Here is a 19,865-nt window from a genome sequence, read left to right as displayed (position 1 = left end):
GACTTCTGGAATAAGAACCAGTAGTTAAAATGGTTCCAGGACTCATACAAAGGTTCCAGGAGAAAATAGGATTGGTTATGAAACTTCAATACATGTGTGATGTATCCAGAATGTACTATTGAAATCCATCTACATGCAAAATAATTTTTTTCTCCTAGAAGAAACTCTCATTGCCTTTTGAATCATTTATATATTTGCATTGTTTTTGGCAAGGAAGGTGGATTCCAAATATCTCATTCCCTTACCCAAAGTGTGCTCTGTACCAGATAAGTCCTCAATAAAATTTGCTAGACAAATAAATATGGACTAAATGAATTAATTAATGCATCCATTCCTTTTTCCAGATTACTCACTTAATGGGATTAACTTTCAGAAATAGTTCAAGGGAAACGTATTTGTGATATCCTTGAATATTTCATTTGTCCTAAAATTGAAGGGCCATATTTTATCTTTTCCTATACATTAACAAGTGGAGAAACCGAGACAAATGTTTCCCTTACTAAATCCAAGTAACCTAAATAAACTATTTTTTTTCAAAGCTGAATTTTACACTTCTTGGGATAGCAAGCGTTCTATATATTTTTCCTCTGATCTCATAATGCTAATCATTGTGCTACCACAAAATAAGTGTTCAGTAGCTACTTGGGAATTGAACAAACAAAGTTTTTGAAAACTCTAAATCTCCCCACAGATAATTAAAGAAAATGGCGAGTGTTCTTTTTCCTTTACATCTATTTTCTTCATAGTTATGATATTTTAAGAAATTAAAGTATGAATTAAACAATAATGATAAAATTCAGGGCTTAAAGAAGCAGTATGGAGATGAAGAGAGATTAAGTAGACAGATTTCATTTAAAATATTCAAAACTGTTCATACATTTAGGTATCTAGACATGCTTGACATAACACGTTATTCCTAATTTGTTTATTGAGAATTAACATTTGTGAATAGGACTAAGGTTGACATCATTGAAATTACTCCTGAAATTTCTAGTGTATAGAATAGAAGGCATGCCTAATTGTCTATTTCTCTTTGTGGTGTTTTCAAAGCTCTTGAGTAGTCTAAGCCACGTGTTTGGAGGGAAAAAATCTATGTCAAATGCACTAGCTGACGGGAAGTTGGTTTTCCAGACAGCCTAATAGATGAGAATTGCATTTGGATTATGTGCAACTTTAATTTAACATTTTGGTCACAATCATTTAGAATTCTGAATGATACACTGAAAGGAACTTAAGCAATACCTAATATGAGAGTTTTTCCTTTTTATTTTTTCCATTTTAAGTAAAGTAAAAAGGGCAGTTTTACTAGTTAACTGGAAAGCCTTTGAATATGAGATCGAGATATGTTTAATGGTTGCATTGAAGAAACTAGCCACCTTTGTAGACCATTTATCTATATTTGCTTTATCTATGTGCTTCATTAAAATACTGTTTATGGATTTTTTTTCCTTTTACTTTCTTGGATTTCAAGATCTTTTTAAAATTAATTATTATTGCTTTAGAATATAAATAACTCTCCATAGTGGAGTAGAAGTCTTAGTGGAATAGAATTAAAATAAATCATTGAATTCCTACTCTTGTTCAGTTGGTATAAGGAAAGAGAGTCAAATGGCACAAGAAAAATGATATTTTCAATAAACATCCTCAAAAAGGGACTTAAATTTCAAGAGCTTATTAGAAAGTGATAGTAGTAGAATGAAGAATCTGTAATGAAATGAAGAATAAAAGATGTAAAACCCAAAGGCCTACTCCATGTTTATCTCACAGACTTTGAGACTGAGGTGAAAAAGAAAATGTTGACCTGTTACAGATCCCTCTCCACTATCCCTATTAGCTTTTGATATATCTAACTTTTAGAACTTCAGATAACAGAAATGATGAATGTGGGATTGTTGGCATTTGCTCAGAAGGGACTAAAGGAAGAACAGGATGCCCTCCCTCTTGTCTTTCCCTTATGATGATAAACAGAGACTGAGAGCAGAAGGGAGGGAGGGATTTCTTTGATTCTTTGGAAACAACTGAGCGGCTCGGGCTATGCTGTGCACTGCTCAAGGTGGCATCTCTGCTTTGGGGCATGGGCTGCTGTGCTGCCACCTCCTTCCTCCCACAAGGCATCCTCCGTCCACTTCATGAAGGCACCAGGGGACAGCATTCACAATTCTAGTCCTTCAAAGACTTTTACAGTTAGGGAAAATTTAAATAATAATGTTAACACAGATCTACGCAATCCGTAATAGACCAAGGCCAGCTGGGGCAGGAAGGCTGGAGGGCTGCTGTAGCATTCCAGAAATTCTTCCAAAATAAGAGCTGCTATGACTGACAGAGTCTTTTTCCTTTCTGACTACACAGAGGCCTGGATGTCAGGAACACACTTGGAAAGGACCACCAACTGATCCATTTCCCTTTCATTCAAATTAGGGGTCTGAATGCCATGGGAAGGTTAAGAGAAGAGGATATGTCCTTTAAAACTAAGCTCATCAATGAATCATTTTCTTCCATCCTTCTTTCATCCATGCATTCATCCATGAAGCAAATACATTTATCAAGACTGATTACATGACGTTATGCATGAAGGATACAGAGATGAAGAGAACACAGTCCAGCTCCAACAGAGCTCACAGTCCAATGGAAGAAAATGATCTGAACAAACCCTCTTCTGAGTAAAAGAGGTTTAAAATTTTGGGAAGGCATGAACACTGTGCATGAGTTCTGCAAGGAAGAACTTTATTGTCTAGAGAAGGTCCAGCATAGTCTTATAAAATTTTAGTTCATTTATTTTTCAAAGTGCTTAGGTGGACTCCAATAGTTTAATATAAAAATAGAACCACATATCTCTGGGACAATCAATAAGTTTCATTATGACCATTTCTATAGAGGCTTTTGTGCAGAAGTAAAATTACATAAAGGAATATAGACCTAGTGTGTGGCCCAACGTTGGTGAGCAGCATTCAGATAACTTAGTTTCTAGACGGCAATTATAGTAAGATGATGGATTGGTCTGTCATCTAGTGATTAGGAACTGAATTCTTAGAACTAAATTTAAAAGCACATAAGATTGATGACAAGACAAATCTATGAGGATATATGAGAAATAGCACACTTCAGTTACTTCCCCCCAAAATCTGTTTAGATAAAGTACATCTCTCTAAGGTATAAGTACCAGGACATTTGTGGTAATGACTTCATAATGGTTTGATTCGATTTCTTGAAAAATGTAGTAAGAGCAAAATAACCTCTTACCTTGGAAGATAAAAATTTGGGGAGTTACAGCACAATGACGATAGCAAAATAGTTACAATACTATCAGATTTTTATCAGTCCTCCTCAATTTTATTAAAGCTAAAGAAACATAAATAGCAAAAAATATAAGTAGTACAATGTTCCCGTTCTGAAGTTCTCATTCACCTTTTATTTTAAAAATATTCATTTATCCAATTACTTTAAGAACAATAATGCTTTTTTTGCATGGTAAATCTGAGATCAAGATTAACATTGGCTAGGGTTAATCTGGGTAGAAGGATCAGGAGAGGACAGTATTGAATCTCTCAGAATGTCATTTGAAAAGTCGTAATTAGATTTTTAAATTATATTGACATCCATAAAATAATTAGTATGCCATAGCAACTTGACTGCAAATTTCTTCAACAAATTGGTTGCAATTTTGATTTCTATTTTACTTTTCTTAGAAAAGAGAGTGGACAAACTAATCATAACTTATGCAACTACCATGTACAAACATGAAAACTGCAAGACACCCTGTATTTTCTGCCCACTCTTTCTTCGTACATGTCTTTCATTCAGACATGAACAATGATAGTTCATTGAGTTTCTAAGCTCTCTGTGATGAGCAGGGATTCTTGTGTGGGTGAAGAGAAGGCAGGGCTTGGCAAAGAATGTGTTTTTTTTCACGTCCTTGCCATTTAAAGGCCTTCCAACTAACTTTCCACATCATCTCAAATTTAATTATACATTTTCAGAGGAAAGGAACCAGTGATGACACAGAATATAAAATTATCTTTAATCCTTGTCATTTAAAGAAAGAAATACAGTGGCCCACTGCTTTGCCTCTTAAAGCTATGCAGTCTTAAAACTTCTGGAAGAAACTGACTTTCTATGAGTTAACACAGAACCAAGAAGATGTTCACTTTTTTATTAGGAAAATTGTGGGTTTACAGAACAATCATGTATAAAATACAGGATTCCTACACACTGCTCCACCACCAACATCTTGCTTTGGTATGGAACACTTGTAACAATTGAAGATAGCACTTTTTTATAATTGTAGTATTTTGTTTTAATTTTATTTTGAAATAAATTCAAAGTTATAGGAACAGTTGCAAAAATAATACAAACCCCATACACAGAACTCCAGCATACCCTGACCCCCCTCCTCTGATACCCCGACCCACCACCTGTAACATCCTGTCACACCACCATTTCTTTCTTTCCCTCCCTCCTTCCCTCCCTCCCTATCATCTGTCATCTATTGCTCTGTCTTCTGAACATGAGAGCAAGCTGCACACATCCTTGAACAAACACTATAATTCACATATACAATTCCCATGAACAAGAACATTCTTTTATGCAATCCCATTAAGTGCAGCTAAGAAGTTCAAGAAATTCAACATTGATACAAAGCTTACATTCTGTATTTCCTTTTTTTTTTTTTTTTTTTTTCCTTATGTCTCAACTGTGTCCTTTTGAGCCTCCTGTCCTCCATCCTCAGATCCCATCCAGGATCATCCTTGGCATTCAATTGTCATCTATTTAGACTGTCTTTTTTTTTTTTTTTAATTTCAATTGTGGAAACATATATACAGCCGAAATCTTTCCATTTCACCTCCTCCCTAGCATTCCATTAGTGGGATTAATCACATTTAGAATGTTGTGATGCTATCACCTTGCCACCTTCCATTATTAGAAATTTCCCTTCACCTTAAACAGCAACCCTACACTCATTTCTTAACTCCCCATTGCTCCTTCCCCCACTTCTCATAACCCATACTCTACTTTTCATCTCTATGGTCATATTCTCTGATAATTTCTTTGTGTTTACTGTGGGGCTTAAATTTAACCTCTTAAATCCATAACAATCTTGTTTTTCTTTGATACCAACTTAACTTCAATAGGACACATAAACTATGTTCCTATACTCCTCCATTCCCCCACCTTTATATAGTTCTTGTCAAAAATTACATATTTTACATTGAGTCCAAAACCACTGATTTGTCATTAGAGTTTGTGTATTTTATATCATGTAGGAAGTAATTAGTGGAGTTACAAATCAAAAATTATTGACTTCTGTGCCAGTTTGAATATATTGTGTCCCCCAAATGCCATTATCTTTGATGTAATCTTGTGTGAGCAGAGGTTATCAGTGCTGATTAGATAGGAATTCTTTGAGTGTTTGCATGGAAATGTGCCCCACCCAACTGTAGGTGATAACTCTAATGAGATAATTTCCATGGAGTTTTGGCCCCACCCATTCAGGGTGGGCCTTGATCAGTGGAGCCATATAAATGAGCTGACAAACAGAGGGAACTCAGTGCAGCTGTGAGTGACATTTTGAAGAGGAGCTACAGCCAAGAGGGACACTTTGAAGAAAGCACAGGAACTGCAGATGAGAGACAGTTTGAAGATGGCTGTTGAAAGCAGATTCTTGCTCTGGAGAAGCTGAGAAAGGACAAATATCCCAAGTGCAACTAAGAGTGACATTTCTGAGGAACTGCAGACTAGAGAGGAACGTCCTGAGAGAAAGCCATTTTGAAACCAGAACTTTGGAGCAGATGCCAGCCACGTGTCTTCCCAGCTAACAGAGGTTTTTCAGACACCATTGGGCAACCTCCAGTGAAGATACTCGATTGCTGATGTGTTACCTTGGACACTTTATGGCCTTAAGACTGTAACTGTGTAACCAAATAAACCCCCTTGATAAAAGCCAGTCCATTTCTGGTGTTTTGCATTCCTGCAGCATTAGCAAACTAGAACAACTTCTATTTGTATTCCATTGTGGTCGGAGAATGTGGTTTGAATATATTCAATTATTATTATTATTTTTTTTTAATTTATTGAGGCTTGTTTTGTGTCCCAGCATATGGTCTGTTCTGGAGAAAGATCCATGATCACTAGAGAAAAATGTGTGCCCTGGTGATTTGGGATGTAATGTTCTATATATGTCTGTTAAAATTCTCTGTATCTCTCGCTCCTTTATTTGTTTCTCTGTCGGTAGGGCTCTCTTTAGTATCTGAAGTAGGGCAGGTCTTTTATTGGCAAAATCTCTCAGCATTTGTCTGTGAAAAATTTAAGCACTCCCTCAAATTTGAAGGAGAGTTTTGCTGGATAAAGTATTCTTGGTTGGAAATTTTTCTCTCTCAGAATTTTAAATATGTCATGCCACTACCTTCTGCCTCCATGGTGGCCGCTGAGTAGTCACTACTTAGTCTTATGTTGTTTCCTTTGTATGTGGTGAATTGCTTTTCTCTTGCTGCTTTCAGAACTTGCTGCTTCTCTTCAGTATTTGAGAGTCTGATCAGAATATGTCTTGAAGTGCGTTTATTTGGATTTATTCTATTTGGAGTTCACTGGGCATTTATGCTTTGTGTATTTATATTGTGTCGAAGGTTGGGGAAGTTTTCCCCAACAGTCTCTTTGAATACTCTTTCTAGACCTTCACCCTTCTGGGACACCAATGAGTCTTAAATTTGGATGTTTTATTTTGTCTATCGTATCCCTGAGATCCATTTTGATTTTTTCAATTTTTTTCTCCATTCTTTTTTTGTTTTTTCATTTTCTGTTCTGTGGTCCTCTAGGACACTGAGTCATTGTTTAACTTCCTCTAATCTTGTATTATGAGTATCCAGAGTCTTTTTAATTTGGCCAACAGTTTCTGTAGTATTTTTTTGACAGTAGTTGCCTTTGTTACAATTGAAGAAAGATTATTAAAATAATACTATTAACTATCATCCATAGTTTACATTAGGTGTATTTTTCCCATATACCACCTTACTATTAACACCCAGTATTAGTGTTGTGTATTTGTTGTAACTCATGAAAGAACATTCTTAAACTTATACTACTCGTCTATAATAGGATTCACTGTGTTATACAGTCCTATGTTTGATCTTCTAATTTTTATTCTAGTAACATATAGGACCTAAAGTTTCCCCTTTTAACCACATTCATCTATATAATTCAGTGGTGTTAATTCCACTCTCACTACTGTGCTACTTTCACCACCATCCATTTCCAAACCTTTACAATCAACCTAAATATGAATTCTGTAGAAATTAAGCATCAACTCCCAATTCTCTAAACCCAATCTATCTCCTGGTAACCTACATTCTAGATTCTAACTCTACGAATTTGCTTATAATAATTAGTTCATATCAGTGAGATCATACAATATCTGTCATTTTGTGTCTGACTTATTTCACTAAACATAACATCCTCAAGGTTCCATCCATGTTGTCACATGCATCAGGATTTCATTCCTTTTTTATGGCTGAATAATATTCCATTATATTTAAATACTGCATTTTGTTTATCCATTCATTGATGTATGGACACTTGGTTGCTTCCATATTTTTACAGTTGTGAATAATACCTCTATGAACATCAGTGTGCAGACTCTGTTTGACTGATTTCCTGCTTTCTTTCTTTTTTTTAACGCTATCAAAAAATAAAAAAACAAAAAATAAAAAAAAAACATTTCAAACAAAACAAGATAAAGGAATAAGAAAAACAAATAACCTAAAATAACTACTTTGCTTTCTTTCTTTACAGTTTTAATTTGAGTAAAAATACATTTGCTATATTAAAAAAAAAAGACATAAAAAATCTGTTTGAGTCCCTAGTTTCAATTCTTCTGGGGAAGATGGCAACATAGGGAGTTGTAGGATTTAGTCTGTCGTCCAGGGAAGCTAGTAAATAGCCAGGAACTGTCTGAAACAACTGTTTGGGGAACCTCGGAAACCGGATGTACATTGTACACCAGACAGAAAAATGTGAAGAGAGACTGATAAATCACAGTGAAGATGCTGTAAGTAAATCCTTCCACACTGTGGGGGCCGCTGCTCCTCCCCCACTGGCATGACAGGCTGACTTGGACTCATTCCCCGGTGGGAAACAGATAACCTTTTCTCCTAGTAGCAAGGAAGAAGAACTCAGCCAGGCTATCAGTTGCAGATTTGATGAATGATTTCAGACTGCTGAATACCTTCTCTGAGCATAGATACATTCACAATGCAATCAAGAAAGAAACTGGGAGGGTGTTTCAGCTGCACAACCAGCAGGATGGATGGGGAAAAAATCAGAGGCTTCTGGAGTTGGCTGATCTCAGAGTGTTGGAAAAGGGCTTTGCCCCAAGAAAAGGTATCAACTCTGGCTCTTGATTGGCAAACCCAGGGTGCTGGAGTACAGCTCTGAGAAAAGCTACTTTTTTTTTTTTTCAGCAGCCCATTAAAGAAAGCAGCTGGCAATCTCTGTTTTCAGTCCTCCCCCAGGCAGGGGTGGAAGTAGGGTTGATTGAGAGGCAAAGTAACTAATCAGGTGGTGGAGATAATTCCCCAAAGGGCAGACCTTCCACAAGAAAATGATGGGGTGGGGCCTAGTGCCAGTGGCAGCTGTCATTCAGAGAATTTAGATTCCAGGGGCTGGGATATCAGCAACAGTTTCAACATGCAAAAAGTGGAGCCAAAAGGCTGTCTAAAATATGCTCCAGCAAGGACAAAATTTGGGCCACTTGAGAGTCATGGTAACTTTTCCTGCTTGCAGAAAATAGGGGGCTGAAGAGCTCTCCTCCCCAAGTGAAGGGAGGAGCAAAGCCCAGCACAGGTAGTGGCTGTTATTTAGAGAACTTAGACCCCAAGGGCTGGGAAAAGAGCAAGGCATTCAAGTAGCTTTCTTCCACCCAACCCTTGCAGCCCCAGTCTCAACCATGCCCCCAGCAGGGGTGGGGTCAGCTGAGAATTAAAGGCACAGTACCACCCTAGGCCTGTGGTGATCAGTGGACTTAAGAGCACCACCTGCTGGGCAGGAAAAACAGAGTCAGGAGGCTTCACAGGACCGACTAGCACCCTGCTGTTCTCTTCCCCAGGGAAATTTGATACTGAACTACACACCCCCTTGGTGAGTCCTAGACCTATCTTATCTGGGAAAAACTGACTGGGGTAGAGCCTCCTCCCAGAATAAGCCCTCCCGGAATAAGCCTCCTCCCAGAATAAGTTTCTAGAAGTAACAAAAGGAGTGTTAAAGACATATAGCTCCTTTTTATTTATTTTATTTTGTTTAATTTTTATACTTTACTCTTTGATCTTTTCATTTTTTTTCTTCCTCTTTTTTTGTGGAAGAAATGGAAATGTTCTTACATAGATTGTGGTGTTGAAAGCATAATTATGTGATTATAGTGGGAGCTATTGATTTCTCACTCAGGATGGATTGCATGGTATGTGAATAAAACTATTTTAAAAATAAACAGAAAGATACAAGTGCTGGAGAAGATGTGGAGAGCAAGATATACCTATTCACTGTTGGTAGGGGAGTAGAATGGCACAGCCTTACTGGAGGGCAGTGTGGTGGTTCCACAGGAGACTAAGTATAGGGTTGTCATATGATCATGCAACCCCATTATTTGGTATATACTTGGAAGAACTGAAAGCAGGGACATGAATAGACTTTTACTCACTGATGCTTATGGCAGCAGTATTCAAGATTTGCAATGAATGGAGGTGGCCTAAGGGTACATCAACAGGTAAAGAAATGGGCAAACTGTGGTGTATAGATACAATATGATATTGAATGGCTGCAGGAAAGAATGAAGTCATGAGGCATGCAACTGGGTGAATGAAACTTGAGGACATTATGTTAACTAAAATAAACCAGAAATGAAAGGACAAATATGGTAAGGTCTCACTAATATAAACTTACTGTAATGAGAAAATGCTGAGAATTGAATTTGAGAGCATAGGTACCAGGGGATAGAACATGGACAGAGATTGGGCAATCAATGATGTAGGAGTGCGGAGTGTTCAATGAAGCTTGTTGTAAAGGTTCATAGATTGTAAGCTCTTTCATCAGTCACAGTTATTCCTGAGTTTTGACTATTATTTAAGAGACATTTACTTGGTACAAAATTTATATTCTCTGTAGCAAGCTTTCTAATATAACCCATAAGGTCAATTTATTTAAACAAAATGGTTGCATGGAGCCTAGAATGCAGAATGTGGTCTTATTATTCTAAACAGGTGAATATGATACCCAGTGCACCCCAGAGTACTTTGGGCAGAAAATCAAAAGTATTTGCAAAGTCTCCTTGAGGGACTGGGGAAAAATGTGAAAATATTAAACTTCCTCACCTGGAGAATTCCTGATATTCCTGCAAGCATTGGGGACTCCTAATTTAATAAATCAAGGCCTTGATCTTGGGGCTTGTCCTTATGAAACTTATGCCTGAGTCACCGCCAGAGAACCTCATTTGTTGCTCAGATGTGGCCACTTCCTGTCAGCCAACTCTGGAAATAAACTCATTACTCTCCCCCCACATGGGACATGACTCCCAGGGGCATAAGTCTCCTTGGCAATGAGGGACAGGACTCCTGGGTATGAGCCTGACCCTGGCATCATGGAATTGAGAATTCCATCTTGACCCAAAAGGGGGGAAAGAAATGAAACAAAATAAAGCTTCAGTGGCTGAGAGGTCTCAGATAGTGTTGAGAGGTCAATCTGGAGGTTATTCTTAAGTATTATATAGATATTCCTTTTTAGTTTCTAGTGTATTAGAATATCTAGAAGGAAATACCTGAATTTGTTGAATGGTAATCCAGTAGATTTGATTCTTGATAATTATATAACTACATAGCTTTTTTCATGTGATTGTGTGATAGTGAAAACTTGATTACTGACACTCCATTTAACCAGTGTTTGGGCACATGAGTAATGACATAATGGCAAAAATATATAAGTAATAAGGAGATATAAAGGGTATGGGATGGTTTGGGTGTCCTTTTTTTATTTCTTTTATTTTTTTATTTTTGAATATAGTTTTTCTTTATTTTGGAGTAATGAAAATGTTCTAAAATTGATTGTTGTGATGAATGCACAATTATCTGATGATATTATGAGCCATTGATTGTATACTTTGGATGCATTATATGGTGTGTGAGTATATATCAATAAAATTGCATTAAAAAATATATATATGGAGGCAAAAAACTAAACCAAACCAAACCAGCAAATCAACATTGCCTGAGAAGGAAGAGGGAAAAAAAGCTTTTTCCTGGTGGCAAAACAACTGCACACAAAAAAGGGCAATCTCAAAAATCATTCCATATATACTGGGAAAGAATCAGAAAAATGAGAGCTGAAAAAATTCTGATTAACTGAAGAGAAGATATGTAAAGGTCTAGAATAAGTTGAGCCAAATGTCAGAGAACTGTTAGAGCACAAAGCCAATCAGGAAGAAAACCCTGGGTAAGAGAGAGAAAACAAACCCCAGAATAAACTAATAAAAAAATCAAATGCCTAGACAGCAGCAAAAAAATCATGAGTTGCACTAGAAAGCATGAAGATATGGCTCAGTCAAAGGAAAAAACTAAAACTTCAGATAAGGTACAAGAGTTGAAACAACTAATTAAGGATGTTTAAACAAACCTTCTAAATCAATTAAACAAATTGAAGGAAAATATGGCAAAAGAGGAAAAGTATATAAAGAAGACACTGGGTGACAATAAGAACTCAGAAACTTGCAAAAAAAATGACAGAACTTATGGGAATGAAAGGCACAATAGAAAAGATGAAAAATACAATGAATACATACAACAGCAGATTTGAAGAGGCAGAAGAAAGAATTAGTGAACTAGAGGAGACAACATCTCAAATCTTACACACAAAAGAACAGATAGGGAAAAGAATGGAAAATTTGAGCAGCATCTCAGGGAATTTAACAGAAACATGAAGCACACAAATATACATGGTATGGGTATCCCAAAAGAAGAGAAGGGAAAAGAGGCAAAAAGAATAATTGAGGAAATAATCTCTGGAAATTTCACAACTCTTATGAAAGGTATAAAATTACAGGTCCAAGAAGTGCAACATACCCCAAATAGGAGAGTTCCAAATAGACCTACTCCAAGATACTTACTAATAAGATTGTCAAATGCCAAAGACAGAGAGAATTCTGAAATAGCAAGAGAAAAGTGATCCATCACATACAAGGGAAGTTCAATAAGACTAAGTGCAGATTTCTCAGCAGAAACCATGGAGACAAGAAGGCAGTTGTATGATATGTTTAAGATACTAAAAGAAAAAAAACTGCCAGCCAAGAATTCTATATCCAGTAAAACTGCCCTTCAAAATTGAGGGAGGGTTTAAAATACTTACAGATAAACAGACACTGAGAGAGTTTTTGAATAAGAGGCCTGCTTTACAAAAAATACTAAAGGGAATGCTAGAGGCTGATAGGAAAAGACAGGAGAGAGAGTTTTGGAAGAGAATGTAGAAATGAAAATTATCAGTAAGGATAACTAAAAGGATAAAAAGAGAGAAAAACTTAGATATGGCATATAAAATCCAAAGGACAAAATCATTGAAGAAAGTACTGCCTGTATAGTAAAAACACTGAATGTTAATGAATTAAACCCCAGTCAAAAGACATAGACTGGCAGAGTGGATTAAAAAACAAACAAAAACAGGATCCATCTGTACACTGATTACAAGAGACTCATTTTAAATGAAAGGACAAAAATAGATTGAAAGTGAAAGGATAGAAAAAGATATTCTATGCAAACAACAACCAGAATAGAGCATGGGTAGCTATACTAATATCAGACAAATTAGACTTCAAATGTAAAATGGTTAAGAGAGACAAAGAAGGACACTGTTTTAATAAAAGTTTTCAGGTCTCTAAAAGTTTGCTGTGGCTGAACCAAGAAAGCAGGCATATGCGATTTCTACAGAAACTATGATTCCATGAGAGGTTTTGAGGGAGATGAGGAAGACTGGTATCTTTCAGAGTTCAAAGTGATTTTGGAATGTAAAGAATTTCTTTGGGTTGAGTTCCCTGGATGTTTGTCACTAACCTATCTGTCCTTCTGAATTATGAAACTTGAATATGTGGGCTATGGAATAATTTCCTTTAATAAATAAATAATTAACAAATACTAAATAAATATTTTTATTACAAAATATCATAAGTTTATTACAAAACTAATGTTTTGTAATTAACAAAACAATTCATCAAGCAGAAATTAACAATCACAAATATTTGTGCACCTAACCAGAGTGCCCAAAATACATGAGGCAAACACTGGCAAAAGTGAAGGGAGAAATAGACACCTCCACAATGATAAATGGAGACTTCAATACACCACTGTCATCAATGGATAGAACATTCTCACAGAGGATCAATAAGGAAATGGAGATCTTGAATAACAGTATAAATGAACTAGATTTAACAGATATTTGCATATCATTACACCCCACAACAGCAGGGTATACATTCTTCTCAAGTGTGCATGAATCATTCTCCAGGATAGACCACATGTTGGGTCACAGAGCAGGTCTCAATAAATGTAAAGTATTGAAATTTTATAAAACAGTTTCTCAGATCATAATGGAATGAGGCTGGAAATCAATAACAGGTGGAGAGCTGGTAAATTCACAAATATGTGGAGACTAAACAACACGCTCTTAAATTTAACCAGTGGTTCATAGAAGAAATTACAAGAGAAATCAGTAAATATCAAGTATCTCGACGGAAATGAAAATGAGAACATAACTTATCAAAACTTATGGGATCAACTATATCAAAAAATAAAAAATAAAAAAAACATACAATTAAAAAAAAAAACCATTGCAATCAAACCATAACAAGGGAGTAAGAAAAAGACAAAAATTAATTTTGGTGAGGAATGCACAACTATACAATGGTACTGTAAACAATTGAATGTATGCTTTGTTTTGTATGACTGCATGGTATGTGAATACATCTCAATAAAAATGAATTATAAAAACAAACAAACAAACAAAAAACTTATGCGATGCAGTGAAGGCAGTGCTGTGAGGAAATTTATTGCTGTAAATCCCCTTATTAAAAAAAAAAACAAAAATCAAGGATTTAACTGCACACCTGGAGGAGCTAGAACAAGAACAGCAAATTAACCCTGAAGCAAACAAAAAGAAAGAAATAGCAAAGATCAGAGCAGAAATAAATGAAATAAAAAACAATTCTTCTGGGTATATACCTAGTAGCAGGATTGATGGGTCAACAGTATTTCTATACTTAGCTTTCTGAGGAACTGCCAAACTGTCTTATGCAGTGGCTGCATCGTTTTACATTCCCACCAGCAATGAATGAATGTTTCTCTTTCTCCACATCCTCTCCAATACTTTTAGTTTTCTGTTTTATTAATAGTAGCCTTTCTAGTGAGTGTGAAATTATATCTCATTGTGGTGTTGATTTGCATTTCCCCAATAACTAGTGATTTTGTGTATTTTTTAATGTGTTCTTTAGCCATTTGTATATCCTCTTTGGAGAAATGTCTATTCAACTCTTTCGCCCATTTAAAAATTCGTTTTTGTCTTTTTATTGTTGAGTTGTAGGCTATCTTTATATATTCTGGATATTAATCTCTTATTGGATATGTGGTTTCTGATTCTTTTTTCCCATTGAGTAAGTTGTCTTTTCACTTACTTAATGAAATCCTTTAAGGCACAAAAGTTTTTTATTCTGAGGTAGTCCTATTTATTTATTGTGCTTTGGGTGTAAAGTCTAAGAAACCATTGCCTAACACAAGATCCTGAAGATGATTCCCCACATTTTCTTCTAGGAATTCTATAGCCCTGGTTCTTGTATTTGGGTCTTTAATCCATTTTGAATTAGTTTTTGTATAAGGTGTGAGATAGGGATCTTCTTTCATTCTTTTGCGTATGGATATCTAATTCTCCTAGCACCATTTGTTGAAGAGACTATTCTTTCCCAATTGAATTGACTTGGAAGTCTTGTCAAATATCAATTGGCCGTAGATATATGAGCTCTCAGTTTGATTCCATTGGCCATTATATCTATCCTTCTGCCAGCACCATGCTGGTTTTTCCACCATATCTTTGTAATATATTTTAAAGTCAGGCAGTGTGAGTCCTCCAAATTTGTTCTTCTTTTTCAAGATGTTTTTGACTATTTGGGGCCCCTTTTCATTTCCAAATAAATTTGATAATTGGCTTTTTCATTTCTACAAAGTAGGCTGTTGGAATTTTGATCAGGATTGCATTGAATCTATAAATCATTTTGGGTAGAATTGACATCTTTGTTTTTTTTTTTTCCTTTTCAACCTGCAGGGCTCCCTTTAGTAATTATTGTGAGGTAGGCCTTTTGCTGATGAACTCTCTTAGTTTCTCTTTATCTGTGAATATTTTAAAGTCTCCCTCTCTCATTTTTGAAGGATGGTTTTGCCAGATACAGAATTTTTGGCTAACGACTTTTCTCTTTCAGTACCTTAAAAATATCATACCACTGCTTTCTCACCTCCATGATTTCTGATGGGCAATCAGCACTTAGTCTTATTGAGGATCCCTTATATGTGATGAATCACATTTCTCTTGCTGCTGCAGAATTCTCTCCTTGTCTTTGGCATTTGACGTTCTGATTAGTATCGGTCTCAGAATAAGTCTTTTAGGATTTATTCTATTTGGAATATGTTTCACCACTTCTTGGACATGTATATTTATGTCTTTCATAAGATTTGGGAAATTTTTGGCCATTATTTCTTCAAATATTCTTTCTGCCCCTTTTACTTTCTCTTTTCCTTCTGGGACACCTATGATGTGTATCTTTGTGCACTTCTTTGATGGTTGGTCCAACTTATTCTGGACCTTTAGTATAGCCCAGATTTTTTCAGTTATTCTTCATCTAATTCTTGCCCCGAATATGCAGTACAATTTTTAAGACTGCACTTTTTGTGCAATTGTTTCACTTATGGGGAGAAAGCTTCCTTTCCTATGTTCCTTCTCTGGGAATCTTGACATGTTCTCTTTGTTTAGGCACAATTTTCTTCCAAGCTCCTATGATTTGTTTAAATTCTCTCCCTTACTCAGTGCCCCATTTTCCTTACACTTTTTATTTCTGGGGGCCCTTTAGTCTTACAAAAGTTCAGTTTAACCTCCCTCCCCCTGCTTTTTTTTTCCTCTGTGAGGCTTTTCTGCCTCCAGTTTCTTCCTAGATAGGTTTTCACACCCAGGGAGCCAGATGGGGTCAACACGGAAAGCTGGGTCACTCCATAAAAGTCCATTTTGTGTTTAGCGAGTCCAGCTGACAGCAACTGGATTGAGTGCACTCTTGGCAGCAGCTATTCTACCACAGTTTCTCTGTTTTCTCCCCCAACCTGGGGAAAAGCACTCCTCAGTAGCTTGTGTTCTGCCCTGTGAGTCTGCAGACTTTGGTTCCTGTGCCTCAATATGTTTGGGATTCTAGCTCACTGCTGTGAGTTCCTCTATAGTCTGTGTCCCCATTGGGAGTGACCTGGGCCACCACCTCTGGAAAACTCCCCAATTCCATGGGAACTAATGAGAATGAGCAAAGAGGATCAGCCAGTCCAGGAGGAAGGTTTCCCATCTGATATTTTTCTCTTTCTTTAATTCAGCATTTGTGGAGTCCTCCAGTCTCTACCAGCCTCCAGAGTTCTAAGCAAACTAGTAGAATTTGTCCTGATATTTACTAAATCTCTGGGGAGGTTTTTTCAGGGGATGTCTTACATTGCTGTGTTGACATCTGAAACTGTGTCTTTTTATTCCAACTCTGAAGGAATGGCAGGGAAACAGGAAAACTCATCTTTTGAAGTGACTGTCTTGCATTTTAATGATATTCAATTTGCAATGTTATCACATGTCATTTTGGTTTTTGTTTGTTTTCCATATTCTCTATCTCCAACTATCTAGTTGTTTCACTAATGCAACTTAGGTCTACACTACAGTGATAATATAATTTTTGAGTACAGAACACATGCTTTAAATACTTCACACATTTGATACTAGGCACATACTCTTGTAAACTTCAGTAAATACATGTAAATACTGTTGTCCCCCAGAGTAGAAAGGGAGAAGCAAGCTAGTTGAACTTATGGCATATATCATTTTCAGACAGTGTTATTTAATGCTTGTGATTGGATAGTTCATTCTCAATTATAAACCTTAATGAACAAAATTATTCTTAGTTTATCTGCTTAGTAGAATTGTTCAATGATCTATGATTGTAAGCCAGTTTCAATACAGTTGGTGGTGTGTGGAAATTTCCATCATGGAATTACATCATCAAAATGATTTTTTTTCTAAAAAGTCATACTGCTAACTGATGTACAAATTTCCTTATTTTTTTAAAAAAATTATCTACTGAGAAATATATTAAAACAGAAGTCTTATTTTCCCTTTGGTTTGAAATGCCTATAATAATACTATGTACACAGTTAAAGCCAATATTGTTTTGTAGATTAGCAATGATATGTGATGTCTTTTGATGGTGAAGAGACGGATTAGTAATTTGGTGCTCTTATTATGAAAAGAACAAGAATTGTGAGGATATGGTGACACTCTGAAAGCAGTTTCCATTTGCCGTGTATCTGTGATGAAACATTGAATATATATAGCCAAAGTATTCCATAATGAATACAAGATAGCAATGAGAAAAATGCTATCCAGAAGAAATATTTTATACCTAAGAAGATGAATGCTTTGGTTAATATCTTTACTTCAATTGAAATCATTTTTACCTGTGGTTCTGTGTTTTGAGTATATGAGTAAAATGTGTCAAATGATAGATTTTTCATAAACTAATTGCAAATGCATTTTTATTTTTATTTTTGCAAAATACAAAATTAAAGCTGATGCCATTTGGCTAATGAACCATAATTTAGACTCATTCATTCATTCATTCATTCATTCATATTCATCCAGTTGACAAGTATTTATTGGATGTCAGCTTGGTGCAAAGTATGGCATCAAGCATTAGAAATCCAAAGATAAACAAGACACACCTAGTTTCTACTTTAATGGCACTTACTGTCTGGTAGAAGTAATAAGGATATAAACCAGTAAAAATAAATAAATGAGTACACTCAATGAATGAGTGAATGAATGAGTTCTTTAAGGAGTTCTGTGAATTATATCAATTGGGTGAAAACACCCTAACTTATATAGGGTAGTCAGAAAAGGTTTTTTTGGAGGTGACAATTAAACAGAGGTATGAAGGAAGAGCTAGTCTTCGGAGTCTTGAATAAGGTGGAAAAAGGCAGTCCCAATCAAAGGGACAAAGTTGCACAAGGACTGGGACGGGTGGAAGACCTTGCCTTTTCAAGTAATACTATGTAAAAAGAGGCTGGCATTAAATCTTTTTGGAGTGGTAGGCAAGTGCAGATCACACAAGGCCTGCAGTCCTATTACGGAGTTTTGAATTTAAAGTAGTTGAGAAGTTCCTGAAGGAATTACAAAGGGGTATGTGATCCACTTATGTTTTTTAAAATACTGTAGATTTATTCTTATAAAAATCACCAAGTTAAAATATATGTATTTATTTTATAATAAATTGCATAAAAGAATTGCTATCACTGTGTGTGCATGTGTCTGTATATCTCTCCCAATCTGCCTTAATTTTTTTAATCTAAATATAGAAAGGCACTTGGCAGATATAACTTACTATAATAACTTACTATATTGTTTTGTCATGACTTTTCTTAATTAATTTTGATGCAAAGATAGCTAACTCATTGCCTGTGTAAGTTTTGAGTTTCCATTAGTTTAGTAGGCAACTTTAGTTTAGGATATCTAGAGGTGAAATTTTCCATGAAATGGGACACGGTTATTCTTTTTTTTTTTTTTTTACTTTAATTTAAAAATAATTTTAATAAACCCATACATTTTTTAAAAGGTTTTCTCCATGGTACATGAATGCATATTATCTCCTGTTTTGATATTTACAAAGCTAAAATTTACTGAGTTGAAGACACAAATTCACTAAATACCAAAAGCATATATTATATTTTGAACTATTCTTTTCCTCTTCTATTTTGAAAAGCCTATTTTTATTCCTCCTTACTGATATTCTCATGTTTGATCATTTATATTTTCAAAAATAAAATCTTGTAGGGAGTATTCTCTGATTAAGTTTATCCACTTGGATCATGCTTCTCTGTCTCTCCCCCATCATGCTAGGATGTAAGCATTATAATCATTTTATGGTGAATTACATATTACTTTGTATAGAAATATAAATGAAGTAGTTCATCTGTGTTTCGTTTCCTTGGGAGACTACTGCTTGGCCCAGAAATTTCTAGAACCCACAAGATGACTCATCTTCTTAATTATTGTATTCCCCAGATTTCAAAATTTCAGAGGATTACTAACCTCCTTTTCCTAATCCTCTCCCCCCCCACCCCTTTTTTTTTCTTATTTTAGAGGGATATGATGAAGAAATAGCCTGCACTCAGAATGGTCAGATGTACTTAAACAGGGATATTTGGAAACCTGCCCTTGTCAGATCTGTGTCTGTGATAATGGAGCCATTCTTTGTGACACGATACAGTGCCCAGAGGTGCTTGACTGTGCTGACCTGTCCTCCTGCTGGGGAATGCTGTCCGTCTGTCCACAAAACAACTGGAAACAGCAATACCAATGTTGGTAAGAATACTTTGGCCAACTCAGTGATCCAATGGACTCATCCCTTAAAGTTGTGTTTTTAGCTCTCAGGCTTCAATAGTCCACTATTTACTGGCCTTTAGGGTTAATGATTTTTCTCCCCCGTTTTATCTAACACTAGTAAGAAGGAGACAGTAATTTCTTGTCTTCTTAAAAATTTTAAGTGGCTATGTCTAAACTAAGAATTCCTT

The 19,865-nt window shown here is 35.8% G+C and overlaps 1 protein-coding gene across 1 annotated transcript in view; it reads left to right on the top strand.

The window, feature by feature from the left end:
- COL5A2 (collagen type V alpha 2 chain) overlaps positions 1-19,865 on the top strand; it is a 181,816-nt gene that overhangs the window by 77,469 nt on the left and 84,482 nt on the right. The window contains 3 exon segments of the mRNA XM_037850470.1: positions 19,435-19,503; positions 19,506-19,587; positions 19,589-19,656. Coding sequence (XP_037706398.1) covers positions 19,435-19,503; positions 19,506-19,587; positions 19,589-19,656 — 219 coding nt within the window.

Source organism: Choloepus didactylus, chromosome 9 (assembly GCF_015220235.1).
Source record: "Choloepus didactylus isolate mChoDid1 chromosome 9, mChoDid1.pri, whole genome shotgun sequence".
Lineage (NCBI taxonomy): Eukaryota > Metazoa > Chordata > Mammalia > Pilosa > Megalonychidae > Choloepus > Choloepus didactylus.
This window is presented reverse-complemented; position numbering and strand designations above follow the sequence as displayed.